This window comes from Mytilus edulis, chromosome 2 (assembly GCF_963676685.1).
Source record: "Mytilus edulis chromosome 2, xbMytEdul2.2, whole genome shotgun sequence".
Classification (NCBI taxonomy): domain Eukaryota; kingdom Metazoa; phylum Mollusca; class Bivalvia; order Mytilida; family Mytilidae; genus Mytilus; species Mytilus edulis.
Window position 1 is genome coordinate 49312585 of NC_092345.1, and position 24286 is coordinate 49336870.

General features: G+C 34.6%; 1 protein-coding gene and 1 long non-coding RNA gene across 2 annotated transcripts in view; both read left to right on the forward strand.

The window, feature by feature from the left end:
• Positions 1-24286, forward strand: part of LOC139512362 (contactin-4-like) — an 81650-nt gene that overhangs the window by 20501 nt on the left and 36863 nt on the right. Inside the window, exons 14-19 of the mRNA XM_071299940.1 lie at positions 15530-15736; positions 16967-17035; positions 17618-17747; positions 22478-22647; positions 23039-23176; positions 23736-23912. Coding sequence (XP_071156041.1) covers positions 15530-15736; positions 16967-17035; positions 17618-17747; positions 22478-22647; positions 23039-23176; positions 23736-23912 — 891 coding nt within the window. The remainder of the gene's footprint in view (positions 1-15529; positions 15737-16966; positions 17036-17617; positions 17748-22477; positions 22648-23038; positions 23177-23735; positions 23913-24286) is intronic.
• Positions 454-2869, forward strand: LOC139512364 (uncharacterized). Its single transcript, XR_011662251.1, has 3 exons — positions 454-989; positions 1733-1801; positions 2564-2869. It is a non-coding gene; the product is annotated as an uncharacterized lncRNA (long non-coding RNA).

A 24286-nucleotide genomic window follows, 5' to 3' on the forward strand; every position in this document is an offset into this window, starting at 1 on the left:
ATTTTGTTAAAATCTTCTCTATATTTTCAGCAGTTTCAACCACAGCCACATCACTAAATTCAGTTAATCTCTCTTGAAGTAAATTTTCATATTTTTGTTTATCAATTTTATCCCATTTTATACGTAAAGGTCTAGGATCGCTAGTGCTAATATCCATCCTTTCAATACAACAGTTAATTGAAATCATAATTGGATCATGAGTGGATAGATTTTGAAATTCACGATTAAATGACAAATATTTCTTGACCATTGCACTAGTTTCTACAAAATAGTCAATTTGAGATTCATCTCTGTTATTGAAGTGAAAAAACGTACTCTGCTTTTTGCAAGTGGAAGGTATTGACAGTCCATTAGATTTTAAGAATTCATCAAAGACAATGTCACGAGGTATTTTACGCTCATTTCTATGCAGTGAGGCATTCATGTCACCTCCTATAATTATGTCAGAAGTAGGCAGATGGGACAACATCCCTAATGCGCCTTGAAATGAGGAACTCAAAAGTCACGTGTAAAGAAAAAATCTCTGTGTAGTGATATTGGACATGTTTCTATTTTTAGCAAATGACTGAACTTAATTATTTGTGGTGATTAGGAAAGTAGAGGAACATAGAATAAATGTGTAAAAACTATGGAGCTATTGAATGTGTTCAAAGTATTAAATTTTCAAAGAACTTATTGTGTTAAAAAGGGGATATTTGACCACAAGGAGCCGCATCACAACAGGATGTTCGGGGTTTGCTAATTTACGGAAAAAGTAATCTCACTTCGTACCCCGAAAATTTAACCACATATGTGAAAATGTCACAGCTTCGAAACAAGCTATCATACATATTCAAGTTAACGATATGGACTGAGCTACAGGAAAAAACGTTACCATTACCGCCTATGTAAAAACAATTAAAGATTTTGACCCAAATTAGAAGCTCAATTCCAGAGGTTGTCAGACTGATTTATGGATGATTTCACCTTGTACACCACCGAAAATGATGGTAAGTAGTTTTTTATTTATACCTAGATATTATAAATTGTTTAAGATAAATGTTATTGATAAAGATCAGCAAAAACTCAAGAAAATTTTCGCTTTTAAAATGCATTACTGACACGGGGCTGAACACTTGTTTTAGGCACAATCATAAATTTGTTTACTTCCGAGAGATCCGAAAGGAATGTGTTTACTACATTGAAAGGCAAGAAATAACTTTTAAATATTATTAAATTGTAAGTAAACATGACACAATATAGTCTTTGTTATGTAATATCACTCTGGTCTACAGGAATACCTGATAATCAAGGGAGATAACACACTTCATACGAGTAATGTGAGATTCATCATCGCATGTGCCTTTATCCAATGATTTGACCCCTGGTCAGTAGATATCATATGCACAAAAAAACAGACAAAAACAGTTACATGTTTTTAGAAAATCATGAATTATTATTTTTAATGCACATGAGCAAAACAAAGGATATTGTCATTTCTCAGTGAAAAAGGGGGAGGGTCAAACCTTCTTGAAAACAATATTTCTGCACCTATTCAACTATTAAGCTAGTTAGCTACTACCCATGGTTCTAATACAAAAGGTTTAAATGAAGGTGGCTAAGCCACAAGGGAAAAGCATTTGTCTTTCTTTGTGATTAAACTTTCAAGAATAGATTTTTCTCTCTCAATAATACTTATGTATTTAAATCAAATGATAACACAGCCTGAGTAATTTTTTTTGTCTTATTTCAGTTCCAGACATATCATTATTTTTCAACCTGAGATGGCAAACTAGAGGTTTTAAAAAGTCCTGAATAACTGGTAAGCATTTTGTTCTATTAATCAAGCTCTAATTGTTTATTTCTGGTATTTATGCAATTGAAATTACAGTCGGTATGTTAAAAATATGCTAATATGAAAACTGTTGCTATGGTCTTGGTATTAAATGAAAAGGCTTAGTTACAGATCGTTTGGACTCAATATTTCAAGTTAAATCTTGCGGCAACTGTTTCTCACGTAACACTGCAAACTATATTTAGCGCTATTTTGATCTGTCGTTATTTAATGACGCCATAATACATGTGATGTCACAATGTTTCCGTTAAGACCTCATGTGGATTTCTCACTGATAAAAGGTTTTCACTGGAAAAACATGTAAAAAACATTTTTTCTCAAATGGAATTATGTGAAAGGACAAGTTTTGAAAATTTGCACTATATTGCACTCTAATTATATGATATGGATGACTTTCCCAGTAGTTTAGAGTGGTTTCAACAGTATTAAATACAAGATTTCCACTAGTAAGACTAATTATTTTGGTGGTTTTTTTTTTATAAAACCTTCGGTTTTGCATAATTTCTCTGTCAAAATGCACTTTAAGGCACAAGAAAATTTTATAGAATGCTTTATCAGGGTCTGTGTATTGTAATTAAAGGTTATAATCAGAAGTTTTGTCCTTGATTTGACTAGTGGAGGTAATCTGGAAGAAATTACTTATACATACTCATTGTATTCAAAATAAATGAATATAACGACGAAAGTGTCATTGCCTTATAGTGCTAAAACAACTTTATTTTTTTTCAGAAATGGACAAAAATACAAAGATTTATTCAGAATATTATACCGATGAAGATCACATAAAAATATTTGGAAAAATCAGAAGTATGGATTTCAATATGGGACAACATCCCTAATGCGCCTTGAAATGAGGAACTCAAAAGTCACGTGTAAAGAAAAAATCTCTGTGTAGTGATATTGGACATGTTTCTATTTTTAGCAAATGACTGAACTTAATTATTTGTGGTGATTAGGAAAGTAGAGGAACATAGAATAAATGTGTAAAAACTATGGAGCTATTGAATGTGTTCAAAGTATTAAATTTTCAAAGAACTTATTGTGTTAAAAAGGGGATATTTGACCACAAGGAGCCGCATCACAACAGGATGTTCGGGGTTTGCTAATTTACGGAAAAAGTAATCTCACTTCGTACCCCGAAAATTTAACCACATATGTGAAAATGTCACAGCTTCGAAACAAGCTATCATACATATTCAAGTTAACGATATGGACTGAGCTACAGGAAAAAACGTTACCATTACCGCCTATGTAAAAACAATTAAAGATTTTGACCCAGATATTTTTCTATCATTTCACTTAGCTCATCTAGTACAGTTTTAAAATCTTCAATAGTGATATTTCCACCTCTAGTTGGCATATAGACACATATTAGCACAAGTGGCTGTTTTACGTTGAGACGTATAGCTATTACTCTATTACATCCATCCGGTAAAAGTTCAACAAGATTTTGTAATTTTTTGTTAACACAAATTGCAACCCCAGCATGCCCCCTCCTCCTTTCAGTTGGGTCATTTGTCTTATCATCATCAAAGCATTTTACAAGACATAAAAAGTCAGTTAAAAATTCCTCTAAAACTTGTTTTTCCCTATTATGTAACCAATGTTCCTGTAACATAATTATATCAGCTCTTTTCTCTAGCATAGATAGATACATATTATTAGATAAAAAACCTTCAATGTTAAAAGATAAAATGTTCAGCACGCTATCTATACTTATTTCATTATCATGAGGCTCTTGTACATGTATATCCTTTCCTACATTTTTGTGGATTGACCCATTGTGGGCATCATTAAATTGTCTCTCTGTGTGCAACCCAACTTTTCCTGTTGAAGACGTTGGAACCTCGGCGGTACTTGTTTCATTTGCTTTCTTGGGGGTATATATATTTGCTCCGATTTCTCGTGAAATCTTTTCCTTGCTTGTGTTTGACATTTTGATTTCCCCCTGGAATGAATATTCCCTAAAAAATTATCACTATTGTTTGTTTGACCATTAACCACAGAATTGGTCTCATTTTCACTACCACTAGTATCAATGTGAAGACTATTGGGTTGGGATTCATCGTGCCGAAATGACATACCCCCACTAAAATCTGCAAAATCATTCTGAAATTTACAGTGCTTGTTTTCACTATGTCTATCAAATTGAGACCTTTCGTTTCTACTGTACTTATTAGCATTATTTTGCCTCCCTCTATTTTGCCTTTGTCGAGACCGTGTTGATTGATTATTGTTGTCAAATCTCAAGTCCAACAGTTTATCACTTAGATTACTTATTTTATTATCTTGTTTACAAATTTCCAATTCCATTTGCCTCATCCTCTGTTCAAGAAACCAACTTTTTAAGTTTTCTGATTCGGATTTATTACTATTATCACTAAAAGGACTTTGCCTGTTAAAGTCCGCATTCACGCTTGAACTTTGTTTTTGTTTTTGAATTAACAAAGAGTGTTCTAAATCCCTAATATCATTTTCCAGTTTTATAGCATACGCTCTACTTGCTGCAAGCTCTTTTTTCTGAGTGGACACTTCTGTTTGTAACTTATAAATTTGACTGTCCTTTTGCTTGATTCCTTTATCTTTATGAGTAATTTCTAATTTTAGAGAGATTATTTCTTCTTTTAAAATGTTTGAACCCATTTGTACGGAACTATAGGAGCTATCACTTCTTGAATTGTCCTTATTTATATCCTCATCATTTGTGGAATTATTATTAGAAAACAGTCTATTGTCTTTATGTATTATAGTAACACCAGAAACAACCGACCCCCGAGCCATGGGGTTAATATCAGCACTTGAGAGGGACGATCTTGGCATTTCTTCCCCCTTATTTGAGTCATTACTATTATCAGAGATAGACCCTCCTGCTACACAATCAGCCTGCAAGGCTCTCAACTGTTTGCAGCTTATACAGATATACTCTGCTGTTAAGTCATTTTCAATTACATGAATGTCACTTAGACCAAGTTTTTCACAGCTATAATGGACCCATACATTACATATGTCACACTCTACTGCCTTTGAGTCATTTCCACAGACCTTCTTACATGTTGGACATAAGATGTCACTTTGAATAGTTTTTGACTTAATATTAGAACAGGTCCCCACTGTCTGTTGTTTAGAACTAACCATTGACTTCTTACTTAAAATTTGTACCCCTTGCTCATCTTTACTTGCTGTGTCCAGATTACTTTGTTGCGTGTTATCTAAAAACATTTTACAATATTCTCTGATTTGATTGTTTATAAGACTAAATTTGGAGTTACGGTCAAGAATACACAATATGTCCCCGAGAGCTGTGGTTATAAATTCCTTTATATATGATTGGTTGCCATTCAAAAGGACTTTTGTTGTGGTATTAAAAAAGTTCAAAACAAATAATTTTGTGCTTCCATTATGGATCGCCAGTGATTCAGATACAATGGCACCTAATTTATCCTTAGTCTCAGTCTTATTTATCTGCAGACCAGTGTTGTTTACAACTGACTGTGTTATAACTTTGAATTCTTCATAAGCAGCAGCAGAGAAGATAAGGACCAGATTACCTGGACTTATTTCAGTTTTTACTGTATACAACCGTTCGGCAGCATCAAGCTTCTTGCTAACAGCCTTTCTTTTATTTAATTCATAATCAACAGTTTTTTCATTAATACTACTATTACTATTAGACTTCTTGTTTTTTGTTGCAGTATTAGATACAGTTTTACAGGGAGTAAACATTACTTTCTTGCCTTTAACTCGGTCACTTCTTCTTCTGGCAATTTCCATTTTACCAAACAAAGAATTTAATGAGTGTGGTAATAGATTTACACAAAAATATTTTGAGCAAAAATAACTTATCTGCTAACATGTGCTACATCAAGGACAGTTTAAAAATTAAAAACTGATTATAAAACACTTTATAGTAACACAAACTTAAAAGTACTGGCTTAAAATTTAATTCAAGTGTTTTAAAAGGTAAAATGAAAAATCTTACTACATACAATAAAATCTAAAAAATTTATCAAGCGATAAAAGGTAAAATGAAGAATGAGAACGAGTACACAGACTGTGAAACTACACAAGAATACTGATCATTTTCAAACTACTCGATTTGGATAAAATAATGGACACTAAAAGTTCGTTAAAAGTTCATTAAAAATTCAGTAAACATCAGCAACACATTGTTCTTGTGTTTCCCGGGAAAGGAGAGACTAATTTCAGGTGAAGTATAGACTTAACACCTTTGCTTTGAAAGTTTTGAAATTTTTTTTTCAAGATGGCGCTGGGTGACGCTATGTTACCTGTCCTTCACTCGCAATGAATTTTCTGCTAAAACCGCTATTAAATGACAATAAATTGTCAAATACTTGCACTAGTGTTTGAGTAATGACACAATCAACTAATAAGTGGGTGCGGGTAAGTGTAGGCGACAGAATAGGTCAGCTCAGAAAACACGTCCACCTTCCTCCACGTCCGGTGAAAAGATCATGGGGGAGATAATAACTTTTCTTTCAAAAAGTCTTTATTCAAAAGAATAATATTTTAGATTATCTCCCCTGAAAACTTATCAATAGCATATTGTTATTTCACACATATTTTACTATATATTGAATATATGATGTTTTATTTAAAATGATATCTGATTCTTATAAATATAGAATACTTTTAGAAAGAAAAACTATATGAAAGCTTAGTTTGGACAATTTTATAGCAATTCAAAATAAACAGTTCCTCTTCAGCATGGAAATGAATATAATATAACTATACAAACTGATAAACTAATTTTATGTCAATAAATACGTTACCATCATAAATTCTGAGTGCATCCATCTGCACAAGTCTGACAGGCGGAAAACCCCAAAATAAAAATATCATCCAATGAGAAGAGGGATGACCAGTGCCCGTATAACCATGCCTTTATATCATCCATTTTAATTTCCGCCTGCGCATCAAGACACACGTATTTTTTGTATTAGTACATAACTTACAGAGAAGACTGAAGTTTTTTGTTTTTTCTATATTGAATATCGTAGGTATCCCCATACCATTATTTATTTGACATTTTTTGTTATTATATTGTTGTTATAAGTGTTTAACTTCATACTTATTTAATTATGGAGTTTAATGCTCCCAGTCCTTACGAGGCCATTACAGGTAATGATGTTTTCTTAGACGGTTCATTACCTTTTCCTGTGACCGTAACAGCGGTAGGGCAGGGAACCCCTCCTATTAGTAGTCAACTAACCGACGTTTTTACTTCAGTGACTACTAAGACCGGTCAACAGACCCTGCATGCAGGTTCTGTCGGTTATGATGGAGGTGTCCCTACCACTGCTACGGTTACACACACTTTTTCTAGGCCAGTTGACACCACAGGGTCCATTTCATCTTACCCTGGTATCTCTATGGGTTTGAACTTACCTGGTTCTAGAGCACCAGCGTCCTATTGTGGCTTAACTTTACCGGCTTCGGCTAGTAATGCCATGTCATGGTCTAGACCTCCTTGGTCTCAGGGTTATCCTTATTCAGGCTTTTCTGGTCAGGGTTTTCATGGTCAAGGGTTTCCTGGTCAAGGTTTTCCTAATCAGGTTTTTCCTAGTCAGCCCTTTCCAGGTTTCTGGCCTTATTGTGGACCAACACCAGTTATTGTTCCACAGAGTACTACTCCTAATCTGTCAGTTCCTGCTCCTCCTGTAGCAGTGTCTAGTAGGGGTAGTAGTATATCTGTACCTGCTGCTCTGCCTACCTCTTCTGTTGGGCATCAGTCTAATCAGGTAGCTAACTCTGGCCCCTCCTTAGATGGGTTCAAGAGTATTTTGGATGATTTTCGTCAATCTATTTCTTCGGAATTGACTTCCTTCTCCAATCGCCTGTGTACACTAGAGAACATTGCCAATAAGTCAAGTTCTCCAGTGATTTCACTTCGTCCAGATCATGACATTGGAAGTGACCTGGAAGACAGTGATGAGGAGGAACGTTTTTCAGTTGCCCCAGGCAGCCAAGAAGAAGGGTTTACTTCGGATGAAGATGACAACTCAGTTCAGGTTTCTCAGATTGTTTCGCAACCTTCTGTTCCTGTGTCTTTATCTTCATCTGTAATTGGTCAGTCTTCTACCAATTCTGGTAAAGAACCAGAGACTGAAGATGCTCCTTCCTCCTTGAAGGATCTCAGAGATTCTGTCTATACTATCATGAGAGATGTCAACAAGGTGCCTTTTCAGTCACCTCCCAGACCCAAGAAACTAACCTCCACTTTTGAGGCTTCATGTGGTCTGCCTGTAGATGATAATAAATCTCATAGTAGTTTTCCACAGTCTAATCATATGTCCAACTCTTTGCAGATCATTAATGATGGGATTGTGTCTAATGAGTCCCAATTTTCCCAGGTTAGTGGTTTCGGTCTGGCCTCATTCTCTGAGCAGTTCCGCTCTAAGGATTATGAAATTTTTGACTCTACTTTGGGCAAACTAGTACCCAAATGTGACAAAGTGTTATCATCTACTATTTCTTCTAAACCCGCCGATGGACTGCGTCTTACTAAGTCTGTTTGGTCTAAAACAGAGAATCTTCTTAGAAACGCTTCTCATGTTCTAGGCACTGCTGAACATTTCTTATCAGCAGTTGCCCCAGTTCTTAAAGACTCTTCTCTTCCACCAGAGGTCAAACCTTTCCTATTACAGGTAGACAAGGCTTTGGGTGCCTCCCAATTGCTGATTATGGGTTCCATCGCCAACTGCACCTTATCCAAAAGATCTGAAATTTTGGAGAAGGCAAAGGTGTCAGATAATCTTAAGGATGCTTTAATCAAGTCTCCTTTGGATGAGAAGATATTTGGGTTACCACTTGATGAGGTACAGAAACATCTCAATCAAACTCCAGTCCCAGTGAAGGTAAATGTATCTGTTTCGGGAAATAATTCTAAGCGAGGTAGTTATTCTTCTGCTGGAGGCTCATCTTATAATTCTTAGGAGAAGAGGAGAAAAATCACTAATGATGGAGGTAATAAACCTAAGAAATCTTCAATCCCTAGGTCTAAACCTAACAGTTTTAAGAGAGGTGGCAAGAGGGCCAACCCCTCTTCCTAGGAAGTTGCCCCCTCGTACGTTACTGTCAGAACCCAATCCAGAGATGTACTACAAAACTCCTCTTTCTCAATTACCAGTAGGGGAGAGGTTAACTCATTTTCTAAAAAAATGGATAAGTATTACCTCAGATTGTTGGGTTCTGTCAGTAATTCGAGGGGGATTGACTCTTCAATTCAAAGAACAACCACCTCTTTCACCTGTTCCTATCCCACTGTCCAATACTCAAGATCCACAGAAATTTCTTCTTCTGTCAACAGAAGTAGAGACTCTTTTGACAAAGAGGGCAGTGGAGGAAGTCCCTGTATCTTCAATAGATCCAGGTTTCTATTCTCGTCTCTTTCTTGTATCGAAGAAGACCGGAGGAATGAGACCGGTCATTGATTTGTCTATCCTCAACTCTTATATGATTATTCCCCATTTCAAAATGGAGACCAATCGTTCAATAAGAGCTTCTATTCTTCCAGGTATGTGGACAACATCCCTGGACCTGACGGACGCTTATTTTCATGTCCCAGTTTGCCATTCATACCGCAAATTCCTTCGGTTTGTTTGGAACAAAAGGGTTTACCAGTTCAGGGCTCTCCCTTTTGGTCTGTCAACTGCACCACTAGCTTTCACCAAACTTATGCAGGTAGCAATTGCTCACCTTCATTCACAGGCTATTCAGATTCATTCTTACCTGGAAGACTCACTGATCAAGGAACTTTCTCCCGAGAAACTCTATCTCAATACAGATGTAGTCATCAGATTGCTGCTCTCTCTGGGGTTTCTCATTTCTTGGAAAAAGTCGGACCTCATTCCGTCTCAGGACTTTATTTTCCTAGGCGAACATTACCTTACTCATCAGTGCATAGTTCGACCTCCTCAGGAAAAGTTTCAGAATCTTTGTTCAAAAATTCATCTGTTTCTATCTCAAAAAACAGTCACTGCTCGCCAGTTTTCACAACTGCTAGGTCTCTTGAATTCTTTAGCCGATGTTGTTCCACTTGGTCGCCTTCACATTCGACCTCTTCAATTTTATCTACACCAACATTGGCTCCCAGCTACACAGAATTGGGAGTTTCCAGTTCCAATCATTCATCAGGAATTGTGTCCTCATTTGGTTTGGTGGACTTCTCAAGCAAACGTTTTGAGAGGCCAACTTCTGTTCTCTCCAGTCCCAAATCAGACTCTGTTCACAGATGCCTTCAACCTCGGTTGGGGAGCTTATCTGGAAGGTCTTTCAGTGTCAGGAGTGTGGACTCCAGATCTTTTGAAGGAACACATCAACATACTAGAAATGAAGGCAGTGCTTCTTGCCCTGTCTCATTTTCAGTCCCTACTGCAGAACAAATCTCTGGTTCTAGCAACGGACAACACCACTGTGGTGGCTTATTTGCGAAACCAAGGGGGAACTCATTGTTACGAGCTGTATCTTTTAGCAAGAGAAATCCTTCTTCTTTGCAATCAACTTCATCTACAGATTGTAGTTCGTCATGTCCCAGGGAAACTCAATGTGTTAGCAGATGCTCTGTCAAGAACACTTACTCCAGTCAATACAGAGTGGGAACTTCTACAATCAGTATTTCAGGCAATAACACTTCAGTGGGGGTCTCCCCATGTAGACCTGTTTGCAACGAGCCTCAATTACAAAATTCAAGTGTTCATGTCTCCTGTACCAGATCCGAAAGCTTACGCAGTGGACTGCATGAGTGTTCCTTGGGACGGGATGTTCGCTTACGCTTTCCCACCGTTCAGATTTCTGTCACAAGTTCTTCGGAAGATCTCAGCAGAGCAAGGGTTGATCATTCTTATTGCTCCAGCTTGGCCCAAACAAGCCTGGTTTCCAGATCTTCTTCATCTATCCTGTGCTCGTCCACTGGTTCTACCAGTACGACACAATCTTTTGTCCCAGTTCAAGGGCAAGATACTTCATCCCAATCCAGAGAAGCTATACATCTGTTCGCGTGGCTTCTCTCAGGGATAGCTTCAAGGAGAGAGGTTTTTCTGAATGCGCAGCCAGACATCTCTCCAGGGCAGTCAGAGATTCCACTAACATCGTCTATGATGCCAAGTGGACTATCTTCAGTAGTTGGTGTAGTGGGAAGGAAATTGATCCTTTCCAAATTTCTGTACAACAACTAGCAGACTTTCTGATCCACCTTTTTGAAGAGAAAGGATTATCTCCCTCTACTATTAAAGGCTATAGATCAGCTATTTCTAGGACGATTCTACTGTCTGGAGGTCCAGACTTTGGTAATGATGAATTCATTTCTCTTTTAGTTAAGAATTTCACTCTTGAACGCCCTAGACAGATCGCCCTTACCAAAAAGTGCTAACATGTTGCACATAAGTTGCACATAAGATGCTCACGTTAGAAACTAACATGATTGCACACGAGTTTTTTAACATGCAAATTAGGTGAGCATTTTGTGAGCAAAAAAATTGCACATATGAAACTAACCTAATTTGCATGTTAAAAACCTCACGTGCAACTGCTCATATGAGCTTTTGTTTCACATGTGCATTTTATTAGATTGCTCATATGAGCAGTTGCTAACATGTTGCACACCTGAATATTATAGTTGACCAAAACAAAATGGCTGCTTTAAAAAAGGAATATTTTTCAAATTTAAATGAAAATCTTTAATAATTCAGTTGAAAATAAAATAACTGATACATCATGTTAAAAGAGTTATTCTTTAATTATTGTCAGTTAATTATGATTTTCATATCATTTTTTATTTTTTTTATTTAAACAATAATCATGATCATGACTAAAAACATAACATTACATTATAAAACTAATAGAGGGACTTGCAAGTTTAGTACACAATGAATGTCTTTGATTAATAAGTACTGTATTTCAAAAAGTTTATACATGTAGTACTTATTTTGAAGCAACCTGTATATATATTTCCATGAAGGACTTAGAATTGTAATATATTTCAAAATCTGACACAAAAATGAAAATAATGAAATAGAAATGATAACTTACAAATAATTAACCACAGCCACACTGGTTTTATCAGATTTCAACAATGCCTTTCTTCAAATAGCACAATAATTAGGACTTAACATTTTCCATATCCATCTACCTTCATTTATTGCATGCTTTTCATGAATTTGAATTTACAGGAAGTACATGACTGGGCATGTCATTTTGAAAAAGCTCATATGAGCAATGATGTAGGTTAGTTTTGAATGGTTAGAAGAATGGAAAAACTTTTCAAAGTACAAAACTAACATAAAACTAACATGGATAATAAAAGCTCACCTGAGGTTTGAATTGCACATGTGAGCATTATGTTAGATTTTTGTGGGCACATATGAACTACCAAACTGCACATATGAGCAACCTGATTTGCATACAATTCTTACTTGCATCTCATGTGCTTCACATGTGAAACTTATGTGCTTTTGTTAGCAATTTCTGTACGGGGAGAGTTTTAATCCCGTCTTGGAATTTGAGTCTTGTTTTATCAGCTTTAAAAAACCATCCTTTTGAACCTGCGGAAAAGGTTGAAATCAAGTTTTTGTCGTATAAGTGTTGTTTCCTTCTTGCCTTAGCTTCTGGTAGAAGAAGAAGTGAAATTCATGCTTTTTCCACTGCTGACTACTGCCTTCGTTTTAATAGGGATAAGTCATCTGTTACCCTATTAACGGATCCAGCTTTTTTAGCCAAAAATCAAATTCCTGGTAGAGGTTCAGAACCGATAGTGATTCCAGCCCTTCCTGTTGATTCAAGTTCTAAAGTACTCTGTCCTATCCGAGTCTTACTTTTATATCTTCAGAGAACTCAAAGTCTCCGCACCTCCTCAAATTCCAGGTTATTTATTCCTATTAACAAAGGAAAACAAGATTTGTCTGTTAAAACCATTTCATCTTGGATCTGTAAAACTATTCAATTAGCTTACAGTTTTTCTAATGAAGAACTTCTGAATAGTATGCATATTAAAGCCCATGATGTTAGAGCTATTTCTACCTCCTGGGCCCTGTTTAATAATGCTTCTTTAGAGGAAGTCTTATCTGCAGGTTTCTGGAGAACTGAAAATTCTTTCATTTCTCATTATCTGCAGTCTTTAGCTACTCAAGCTCAGAGTTTGTACTCCTTAGGACCTTTAGTTTCTGCACAAAGAGTTGTTTTTCCTCCTGCATCTTCTAGTTCAGGGGATTCAGCTTTGTGTTAGATTCTATATTTCACTCAGAATTTATGATGGTAACGTATTTATTGACATAAAATTGTACATTTTTAAAGTAAAATGAGATTTTATTAAATAAATACTTACCATTCATAAATTAAAGGTCCCTCCCAACCTCCCCTTCATCCCCTGTTTTTTTCCTATGGCTTCATGCTTATGTTGGAAAATTAAATGGATGATATAAAGGCATGGTTATACGGGCACTGGTCATCCCTCTTCTCATTGGATGATATTTTTATTTTGGGGTTTCCGCCTGCGCAGATGGATGCACTCAGAATTTATGATGGTAAGTATTTATTTAATAAAATCTCATTTTACTTTAAAAATGTACAATTTTGTCACAACATCATTAAAGTGGAGTTAAAGTCTTATAGGATTGTAAGCATATTTTATGTTATCACCTTGCACTTTCACATTTTGCCTGAACAATTTGTTCAATATTCTGACCAGTTGAACAATTTGGTTTAATAAAACAAATTGCAATTTGGTCAAAATTTTGAATGAGTTTCAATTGGTGGAGAGCAACACTAACAGTCAACTCACTGTAATGTTTTTATTTCTCTAGACAACAGCATGGAAAGTATAAATGAATGCTATTTTTGTACAATATTATTTATATAACATATTTCAAATGAATTAAATTTGAAGTTTTTTTTCCAATTATGTTCAACCACATTTTTCAGAGGGTATAAGGACATTAAAAAAAAAAAATGTCCTGAAAAATGTAATCAAAGTAATAATGTTACTTGCAGTAAGGCCAACTAAAATTAATTAGTAGATTTTCATCCAAATTTAAAAAAAAAATGTGGCAGGTGGGAGGATTTTATTTTTAAAATTCTATTTCATATGATACCTTCTTGTCACGTGTTATTCATATATGCAATTGTAATAATAAGCTTGTATCATGTAAATACATGTATGTGCATAAGGTATAGTGTATAAGACAATAACAATCAAAACCAAGGAGTAAACAAAGACTCATAAAACCAAAAGACATTTAAATCAACAGTTACAAATAAAAAATAAGAAACAACACGAACTCCACTAAAAACTGGAAATGAAATCAGGTGCTCTGGAAGGGTTAACATTTCCTGCAAAGTATACGGCACCGGTCGTGTTATTTCTTTGTTCAGTTCAGTAATGATAGAAGGTTATTTTGACTGAGGAAGAATATTAGATATCATGATGGCGACAAAAAACAAATTCTCGAGAGATGACATTAATTTGATTGATTCATAGCTCTGACAGACCTGTCTTAGCAACTTTTGAGAAAGCAGCATTCCTCGTTCAACAAAATCAACGTACTTTGAGCTAGCTTTAGAGTAACGTATCGATTGAGACACATATACTCCATATGCTGGTGTCGCTTTTTCAAATTGATAAATACATATCCACTGTTCTACATGTAATTGCCGCTTTAGAAACATATTTTATAGTAAACAGCAGAAACGGGGAGAAATGCTCTCTTCAGTTGGACGACTTACACCAAATTTATTTTGCGTTCTGAGCAATTTGATGTTGTTCTAATAAAATGAAGCAAATGCATTGGTATGCAACACAAGTATGATAAGTACAGAATAAAATGAAAACTCAAAAGGTGTTGAAATAATAGGGTTGGTCCTTAATATGCAAATATAATTACAATGTGGAACATAAAGTTGTTAGATGACTCTATCGTGGGTATTGAGACAGAGGATATTTGCTGTTTGTCTAAAAAAACGAAAGGCATGGCTAGATCTAAATCTAAGGGCTTGCTATAAATTATTAAATTTAGAAATGCGTATGTTAAATTTGTCGACTTTCTGAAATAAATATATACGGTTACCAAGCTAATAAGTTTAATCATACTTGTGTCAATTTCTTTATTCCAGTCACGATTTTTGTATCAATGTGTTCCACGATTCTAACGCTTTTGGGTTTCATTCACAGTCCAAATTTCTTGACACAAAGTCACTGCATAAATAAGAAAAATCCAAGGTGTTTTACTCACAAACAGTTTTGACATACGGCGATTTGCGTTCTTGAACACAGCGCATTACCCGTAACTCGAATATTTCACGAGCTTCTCGTAATCAATCTCTATTCTCGGTAAATTATGTTGTCATCATAGATCAGCAGAATTTATCAACTTAATCATTTAGTAAGAAACAGGAAAACCGAAATTTGAAACAGAAAGTTTTAAATGAAACGAAATTATCGACGGTTACCGGTAACGGAAATGAACAAAATCCGGAAATCGTATTTTTTTCAAAAATAAAAAAAATCGGGGCGGGAAGATTTCAGAGGGGCGGGCGGGGATGAAAATCTATCAATTAATTTTAATTGGCCTAATAGTTTCCAATAGAAAACTTTATACATAGGTATCTGTAAAATTAATTTGCAAACAGCATTTTACAGTCATTGCTTTTCTGGACATTGGTATTTTATCATATGATTTTTTTTAGTTTTGCCAAGAATACAAGCCATAAATGGAGATCCTGTTGTCTATCTGAACCATGAGCTTGACCTAACTTGCACAGTTAGTGGTATACCAAATCCTACTATAAAATGGTTCCACCAAGATATAGCAGTAGTCCCATCACTAGATGGCAGAGTGACTATACCAGCACAAAACAAACTCTTTATTAAATATGTCAAAGTTTCTGATAAAGGTTTGTTATAATTGCTAAGTTATATACTGAATTAGAGCAATTCTGGCAATGAAATTTTTCTATGAAATTTTTCTCAATATTAGTAAAGGAAATTAACGTTAATTCTGATATTTGATTTATGACATACTTAAACATACATCAAATATATATGTTAAATTGATGGTCACAAAAATACAGATTCAATGGATTGAATAATTTACTTGCAAGGGAATAATTCATCATCTTTGTTTCTTGGCTTATTTTGACAAAATCAAACCATTTAACTGGCTGCTTAAAGCAAATTATTTTCACTTTAAATCAGTTTTTAACTGGATTTTTGTGACAAAAATGTCGGTTATTGATTTGGGGATGTACGGCGGGCGGTCAGTCGGGCAGTTGGGCGGTCGGCCGTGCGGCAATCATATGTTGTCCGTGCATTTACTCATGAACCGTTCATCCAAAGCTTTTAAAATTTTAATATGTTGTAACTGACAACAAAATGAAGGTCAAGTTCAAGAATGACAATTTTGACATTTACCGTTCAGGAGTTATGGTTCTTGAAAGATTGAAAAATGGTGTTTCCAGTCGTGTCCGTGCATTTACACATGAACTGTTCAACCAAAGCTTCCCAAATTTTAATATGTTGTTACTGATGACAAAATGGAGGTCTAGTTCAAGAATGTCTATTTTGACTTTTCCCGTTCAGGAGTTATGGTTCTTGAAAGATAAAAAAATGGCGTTTCCATTCATGTTGTTGCATTTACTCATGAACCAAGCTCTTTCAAATTTTAATATGTTGATACTGATGACAAAATGGAGGTCAAATTTGATATTGACGATTTTCACTTTTACCGTTCATCAGTAATGGTTCTTGTGATATTGCTAGAACACAAATAAATGTTAATAAATCCGGTTTGCTGTTGTTTAGCCTCTTGTTTTTTTTATCTCATATCTAGTGCCCCTATAACATCATTGGTAGAGCAACCTAACAATCAAAACAAACCATAAAATTTGTTGAAAATAAAGCTGGCGGTGATTATGATAGAAATTTTTATATTTGGTATGTGGTAAAATAACTCAACATTTTGAAGTTTCTGTGGTTTATGTAATTATAATAATGTTATTAATATGAAATCATATGCATTCAAGAAAGAAAAGTCGTTTTGAAACAAACTTATATGTCAAATTAGATAACATTGGTGCTGTTAATGGCAACTCAAATGAACATGATTTATATGTTATATACTCTAGGTGAATATAAATGTGTGGCAGAAAATTTAGCTGGGAAAACAGAATTTCCAATCACAGTTACAATCATAGGTTAGTTTTTTTATTCCTCACTATGAGGTTTCATTCATAATTGTCAAACATTTTCAAAAGCATGTATGGCTCTGTAGTCTGGTGGTAGTGTAATTCCTGATATGATAAAGAATTTTAAAATTCAGGTCAACACCTCTCATATGGTAGATATCCTCATACTACAGGATAGGTGGCAGGTTTGTCTATTGGTTGATCAATTAATATTAATTTATTTATACTGTATTTATACTGTAAAAAAAATGCTAAACTAAGAGATAACTTATGAAATGTAATTATACATATGCCAGATTTTATGTCCTGGCAAGAAAACGAAAAAAAATAGATATCTCCTTTGCCCATCAACCTCAAAAGAAGTAGAAAGCTTAGGGTCCTATTTTAAACAGGCATTAGAACTGAGGACAGGGGACTCTTGATTTATTTATAAATATAATTATATATCATATAGATAGATTGTTTTGCTTTTTTGTTTTTTTTTGTTTTTATGGTTTTGTTTTTTAAATGTATTTTTTGTCTGTTTATATAATTTGTCACAAACTTATTGTTCAGAGTTTATATGACAATAAATATTTGATTATATTACAGAATCTCCAATTCCACCAGTGTTAACAAGAGCTGTGTCCTTCACCTCCTCATCTGTGACCTTGACATGGTCACCTTCAACACAGAAACCAAACACACCACTATCTCAGTACATCATATATTACAAAACAGAGTAAGTCAATTATACTGTTAAATGTTTAATACTGCAGTCCCACTAGGCCAAGATCACATTACGATCTGTGAAAAAAATGCAAATTTTGACGATCGTAGTGAGATTGTATAGATCACAGTAAGATCATAATACAGTCGTGGTAAGGTCTTCAAGATCGTGATGAGCGTTGCCATCCCAAACATGTTCAAAATAATCATGGTGCTGTCTAAGCAAAATCAGGTCGTAGAAGAAGCATAGTGAGAGCACAGTAAGTCCTGGTAAGATCACAAAGGTCCCTGTACCATCCTAGGGAGAGCGTGATTCTATTTGGAGAGACTGCGCTATGATCTAACAGCGATGTTACTACAACCTCACAACGACCATCAAGTTCTCACGACAACCCAACTACGCTTCCACTACAACTATTTATCACGTTTACACCACCCTGTTTAAGACCATAGAACGATTCTTGCACGCCCATGTCGTCCTCGTCACGCTCTTCTTATGACCTGACTACGTTCATACTACGACCATCAGGCTCATTGTCTTTTTCACATGAAATATATAAAAGCCCTCCAGGTTTTGTTTGTCTATAGATATAGGAAGATGTGGTATGAGTTCCAATGAGACAACTCTCCATACAAATAACAATTCAAAAAAGTAAACCATTATTGGTCAAGGTACGGCCTTCAACACAGAGCTTTGGCACACAATGAACAACAAGCTATAAAGGGCCCCAAAATTTCTAGTGTAAAACCATTTAAACGGGAAAATCAACGGTCTTTTCTATATAAAAAAAACAAGAAAAGAGAAACACATATAAATTACATAAACAAACAACAACTACTGTACATCAGATTCCTGTATGTAATTTGGACCTCTTGTCCTTTTTTTTCTAACAGCTCAACCATGCTTTACACATCTGTGTCATCCCTGCTTTTGTTCACTAAAACATCGTTATTTGAGCTTGATGAACCAGCAATAGGTTGTGATTCAGGTTGCATTGAACAGTCTGACATCTCTGCTAGATCAGGATTCATTACTATCAGAGCTGCCTCTGCCTCAACTCCTACCATGTTCTGGTAGATTTTTGTGGCATGACTCTGTTGTTTCTGAGAAATCTATGTATTAATGTGATAGTCGTGTTTTATGGGGGTTCCATAAACGACAAGTCTAGGGTTCTTTGACATCACTTTATTAAGTGAATTAGGAATAAATAAATAACCCTGCAATAACAATAGCATATAGTTATTACAATTATCAATATCACAGTCTTATCAAAGTCTTATACTATAAACATATAAATATTATACTGGCGTAATAGCAATGTTACAAGATCGCATTTAATATTCTATTCCGTATTACAATAAACTATACTGAGTATCAAGAATGCGGTGACATTCATAATATGCAATAGACTTGCAATTATATCTTTCTAAATACAAATACATGCTTTTGATAAGTCGTATCAAATAGTATATCATTATAATCAATCAAGCGTATTATAAACTAGTTGAATGTATCGTACTTCATAAAAACGAGTGTCATTCATAAAACCTTTAACATACAAAGGTTACTATCTGTTCACTATAGTATTCTATTAAGTTCATATGCACTACTGTAATGTATAATATCTATGTAGGTACAATATAATATGACCTTTACCAATCTGTGGAACCAGGTTATATATCTAACATCTACAGTACAACCAGTATGTTACACAGTTACAGGGACATCATAATCTATGTGTCCTGAAAATAATACACAATAGTAAATACTAGGATCTAGGAAAATAGTGATCCCTTATATAAAATACAACATATTAAAGACTGATATAATAAAATCAAGCTATTACACAGAATAACCATATATGACAATATGATGCAATTTTCAATGTGACATCCATAACTGAAAGGTCAAGGTCACTTTCAAAATCATTCGTAAATCTCCCTTTCTACATGCAAACTACAGATTCAAATCATATATTCTCAGATTAATACATCAACTATCTTACTCCTATCATATCTAAGGTCTATGGGCATACTTACCTATAAACGGGCAGAATTGTATAGCATGCACTGCATACGCCTTTCATACACCACAAAGAACATAACATCTACTTACCAAATATAAAGAATGTAATTTCCAATAACTACAGTTGTTCCAAAGTATGGAAACTTCAGTGAGTAATAACGAGCACTAAATATAATGTTTCTATATAAGTTTCATCACTATATACGGTTTAAATAAGAAGTATATATTAAATTTGTATGTCTCCAATTTTCAAGAGTTAACCACCATTACTTCTTTTCCAAAATCTGAGGTGTGTCCAGAATGACCAATAAGAACTGACCATAAAGGTAAACAAGGTGTGACAATTAGTTTACTAATGAGTTGGACAGGTAGATACTATTACAACTATGCCTAATGAAGTATGACTGACTAGAACTTTCATACATTTTAAAGTGTGAAGAGATAATGAACTATAAATCAAAAGATCAAATAATCAAGTCTAATATCTGGCATATCATAAAATGTAAAATACTAAAACATGAAATACGTAAAAATATGCTCTGTCACATTAATAAGAAATATAAGGAATGGAACAGTATTTATATGGAACAAGATGTTGATGTTATTGCTGAGAACGTAGTAAGATCGCGGTATGAAAATAGTATTTCGTGGTAAGAACGTGCTATTATCACAGTAGAAGTGTGGTAAGATCATGTTGCAATCGGATAACTTGTGGTAAGGTCGTAATGAGAAGGTGATGAGCGTAGTGAGATCATGATAATCATAAAGAGAGCGTGGTGAGAACGTGGTATAATCTTAGCAGGATCGTTGTAGAAGCGTAATGAGGAAGTAGTATCATTGTGAAACCAACAAAAATTAGCATTTTCATGACGCTCATACCGCTCCCTCACCGCGATCTGAATTAATTTAAGATCGCGGTGAGCGTGGTGAGATTATGGTCTAGTGGGACTGGGGCTTAACACTCACTCAGTGTTTCATTTGCCTTAGCTGAAGTGCACATTGATTGAAATTATTTCATGTACTTTGCAAAAACATTGTTTAATATCTTATAGCAGGTTGTTTTTCGCGTTGTACATTTTTGCTTATTTTCGTGGATAGTCAAAATCGCCGAAATAAATTCTGCCAATTTAAGAGTGCACATGCCAAGCTATTGATAAAAACTTCAAATCCCCCAAAATAATACCCTGTCAAATTATTTCATATATCTTTTTCAATAATAATCGCAGAATTTTACACCCGCAAAAATTACCTGCTATACGGTATACTTTGAGTGGTAAAGCGTGCGATTCTGGTTCCTGCTTTCAGACATTGTGCTGGGAGCAAGTCAATAGAAAACAAATGTAGCATAGGTGAATGACAAATCCTTGGTTCTCTAGTAATGAAAATACTTTAAAGATATTGTTGACTAATCTTACTATATATATATATATTCTTACTATAGATAATTTAGCTGATCAGTAAAAATAACATCTTCATGCCTTATATATCATGTACTGAAGTATGACGCTAGATTAAAACTGACGTGGAAAGGTAACACCCTGCCACCGAAAGCTTCATTTTTTAAGCCCAGGTGTTCGTGTGGTCTAGCGAGCCGGTTACAGTGCAGGCGATTTGGTGTCCCGATCTTTCAGTAGCATGGGTTTGAATCTCGTTGAGGGAAGAACAAAACATTTGCGAAAGCAAATTTACAGATCTAACATTGTTGGGTTGATGTTAAGATGAGTTGTATATGCAGAATGTACACAGCCATGTATCACCATCACTGATGGTGATCCGATGGATAAATCTGTTGTAGACTTGTCACTGGTTCAGACGTACTTATAAAAATAATTATTTCTGTGACTGTATCTTACATTAATTTGTAGGATCCTTAACTATTTATAATTTAGCTGATCTGTAAAAATAACATCTTCATGCCTTATATATGTACTGTAGAATGACGCTAGATTAAAACTGATGTGGAAATGTAACACCCAGCCACTGAAAGCTTCATTTTTGAAGCCCAGGTGGTCGTGTGGTCTAGCATGCCAGTTACAGTGCAGGCGATTTGGACTGATATCTCAGTAGCATGGGTTCGAATCCCAGAGAGGAAAGAACAAAAAAATTTGCAAAAGCAAATTTATAGATCTAACATTGTTCTTCTATGGGTTTTTTAAGGACGGCTTTCCTACTGGAAATTGCGTCCTATATGTTCCCAATGTTGGGTTTTTTTTGGTTTTTTTTTTTAACAAAAAAAAAAAATCTACTTAATGTTTGTATTTGTTTGACTTTTGTTGTGAGTTTTACAAGAACCTAGTGTGTCGCTCATTTGTTGTTTTTTATCAGATGTTACTTATTTGCTTTTGAAATATTCGACTTAAGTTTTGATCAGTTGCCCCAGCCAGTGGTCCCGTGAGAATCGTGTATACCCACTATCCCACGGAGGTACTAACCATGGTAGCTATATATAGTGTAGGTTAATTGCAAACTGGAACCAGACATTGACCTGTTCTCTGTCTGGTGATCAGTCAGGCAGAGGACATGCCACTGTCTAGATCCCGAAATGCAAAAATCTGTTTCATGATATACCCCCCCAAAAAAGCCAAATTGTATATATATATATATATAAAGAAAAATATATTAACTTATTTCTATAATAAAATACATGACTTTATACTTCTAACATTGTTGAGTTGATGTTTAGACGAGTTGTATATACATTGTTTGTATACTTTTAGAATAGATGTAGATTACAAAAGATTACCCATTACAGCAGACAGTACAGATGTACAGATAGAAGTGGTTGGTTTATCTCCAGGAACCATGTATATTTTTGTAGTGTCAGGGGTTAATCCAGCAGGGGAAGGAAGTCTTAGTAATGTGTTGTCTGCTAAAACTATGGACTCGGGTAAAATAAAATTATATATTTTTCATTTTGTTTGTCTTCTTTAATATTGAAGTGGAAATGATTTAAATGAGTGCAACAGATTTGAAATATATGATCTGCATTATGTAAGGATTGATGAAAAAATAAAAATAATGTTATTTTTTTCGTTTCTTACTAATTCTGCAAAATGAATCTATTTTTAAATATTTTTTTTCCATGGTAAATTCTTCTCTATGAGTAAAAGTATAATAAAAAAATAAATAAAAAATCCAGAGACAACATTCCTTACTTTGTACAGGCTTACGACAACATTCTTTACTTTGGACAGGTTTCAAAATATCTTGATAAATAAAACCTCGTTTTGTACTACAGTATTTGCATTTATTAGAATTTAATTTTTTCATCTATACAGGTCCATCAGCACCAAGAAACTTGAAAATATTGTTTTCCAACAGCTCAACTGTCCAGTTAGAATGGGAAATTCCTTCTGAAACAAATGGTCAGATCAGAAAATACCAAGTATGGTATAAAATAAAGGGGGGTAACACTGGTAAGTAATATAGAAATATTGACAGATCAGAAAATATCAAGTATAGGAGGTACTGAGTATAAGAAAAAGGGAGGTAACGCTGATAAGTCATTTGAAACAAAAGACAGATAAGAAAATATAAAGTATAGTATAAAATTAAAGGGAGATAACACTAGTTAGTCTTTTAAACATTTCTTCTCATGCATAAGGTAAAGGATGATAACCTGATCAACTAATTTTAAAGTTGATTTCTTAAATTCTTCCCATGTTTTTGCTTAATTTACTAATTAAATTGATATTAGTTGAATATCTTGTGATTGATTTTGATATTCCTTTGTGAGACAACCTACACACCTGGTTTCCTAACATTTTTTAATTTTTCAAAATCTTTTGATTGTTGACAAAAGAGAACAGGAATCAAAAACCAACAACACTCTGACATCTTAGACTCTGTGTTAAGAATTAAATGACTAGCTTCATTAAAACTGAAATCCCATCCTGTAATGATTGAGGTTTCCCATTATTATATTTTTGTTTTGACTTTTTAAATTCATAATTACATGCTTGTTTTATGTTTTAGAAATTATGTCCCTTGTTACAACTAAAGATATCAGCAAACCATCAGTTACCTTGACAATAAGTAACCTTGACCCTTTCACTCTGTATGAGTTCAAGGTCAGAGGTGCTACAGAAGAAAGTGGTGAAGATATGTGGGGAGAATTATCAGGCTATATTGATGTGAAAACATCAGCTTCAGGTTGGTATTTCTTATATTAACTGAACATTAAAAAGTCATTATCTATCTTTGTTATACACCATAGATGACGAAGATATATAATTGTGAATATAAAAATCATATTTATCAATTAACTCATCATAGATATCAGGATTGAAATTAAGTATTTGCACCAGATGTGCGTTTCATCTTCAAATGACTCATCAGTGACACTGGAACCAAAATATTTAAAACAGGCCAAATAAAGTATCAAATGATATTAAAAGTCTAATCAGAAGATTGAGATGTCCATTGTCCTGTCCTGGACCATTTATCTTATTGATGACATTAATTACTGCTTGAAGTTTTTTGTTAAAAAAAGTATCACCCTACATCATATGGAGAGGTTTGTTTTT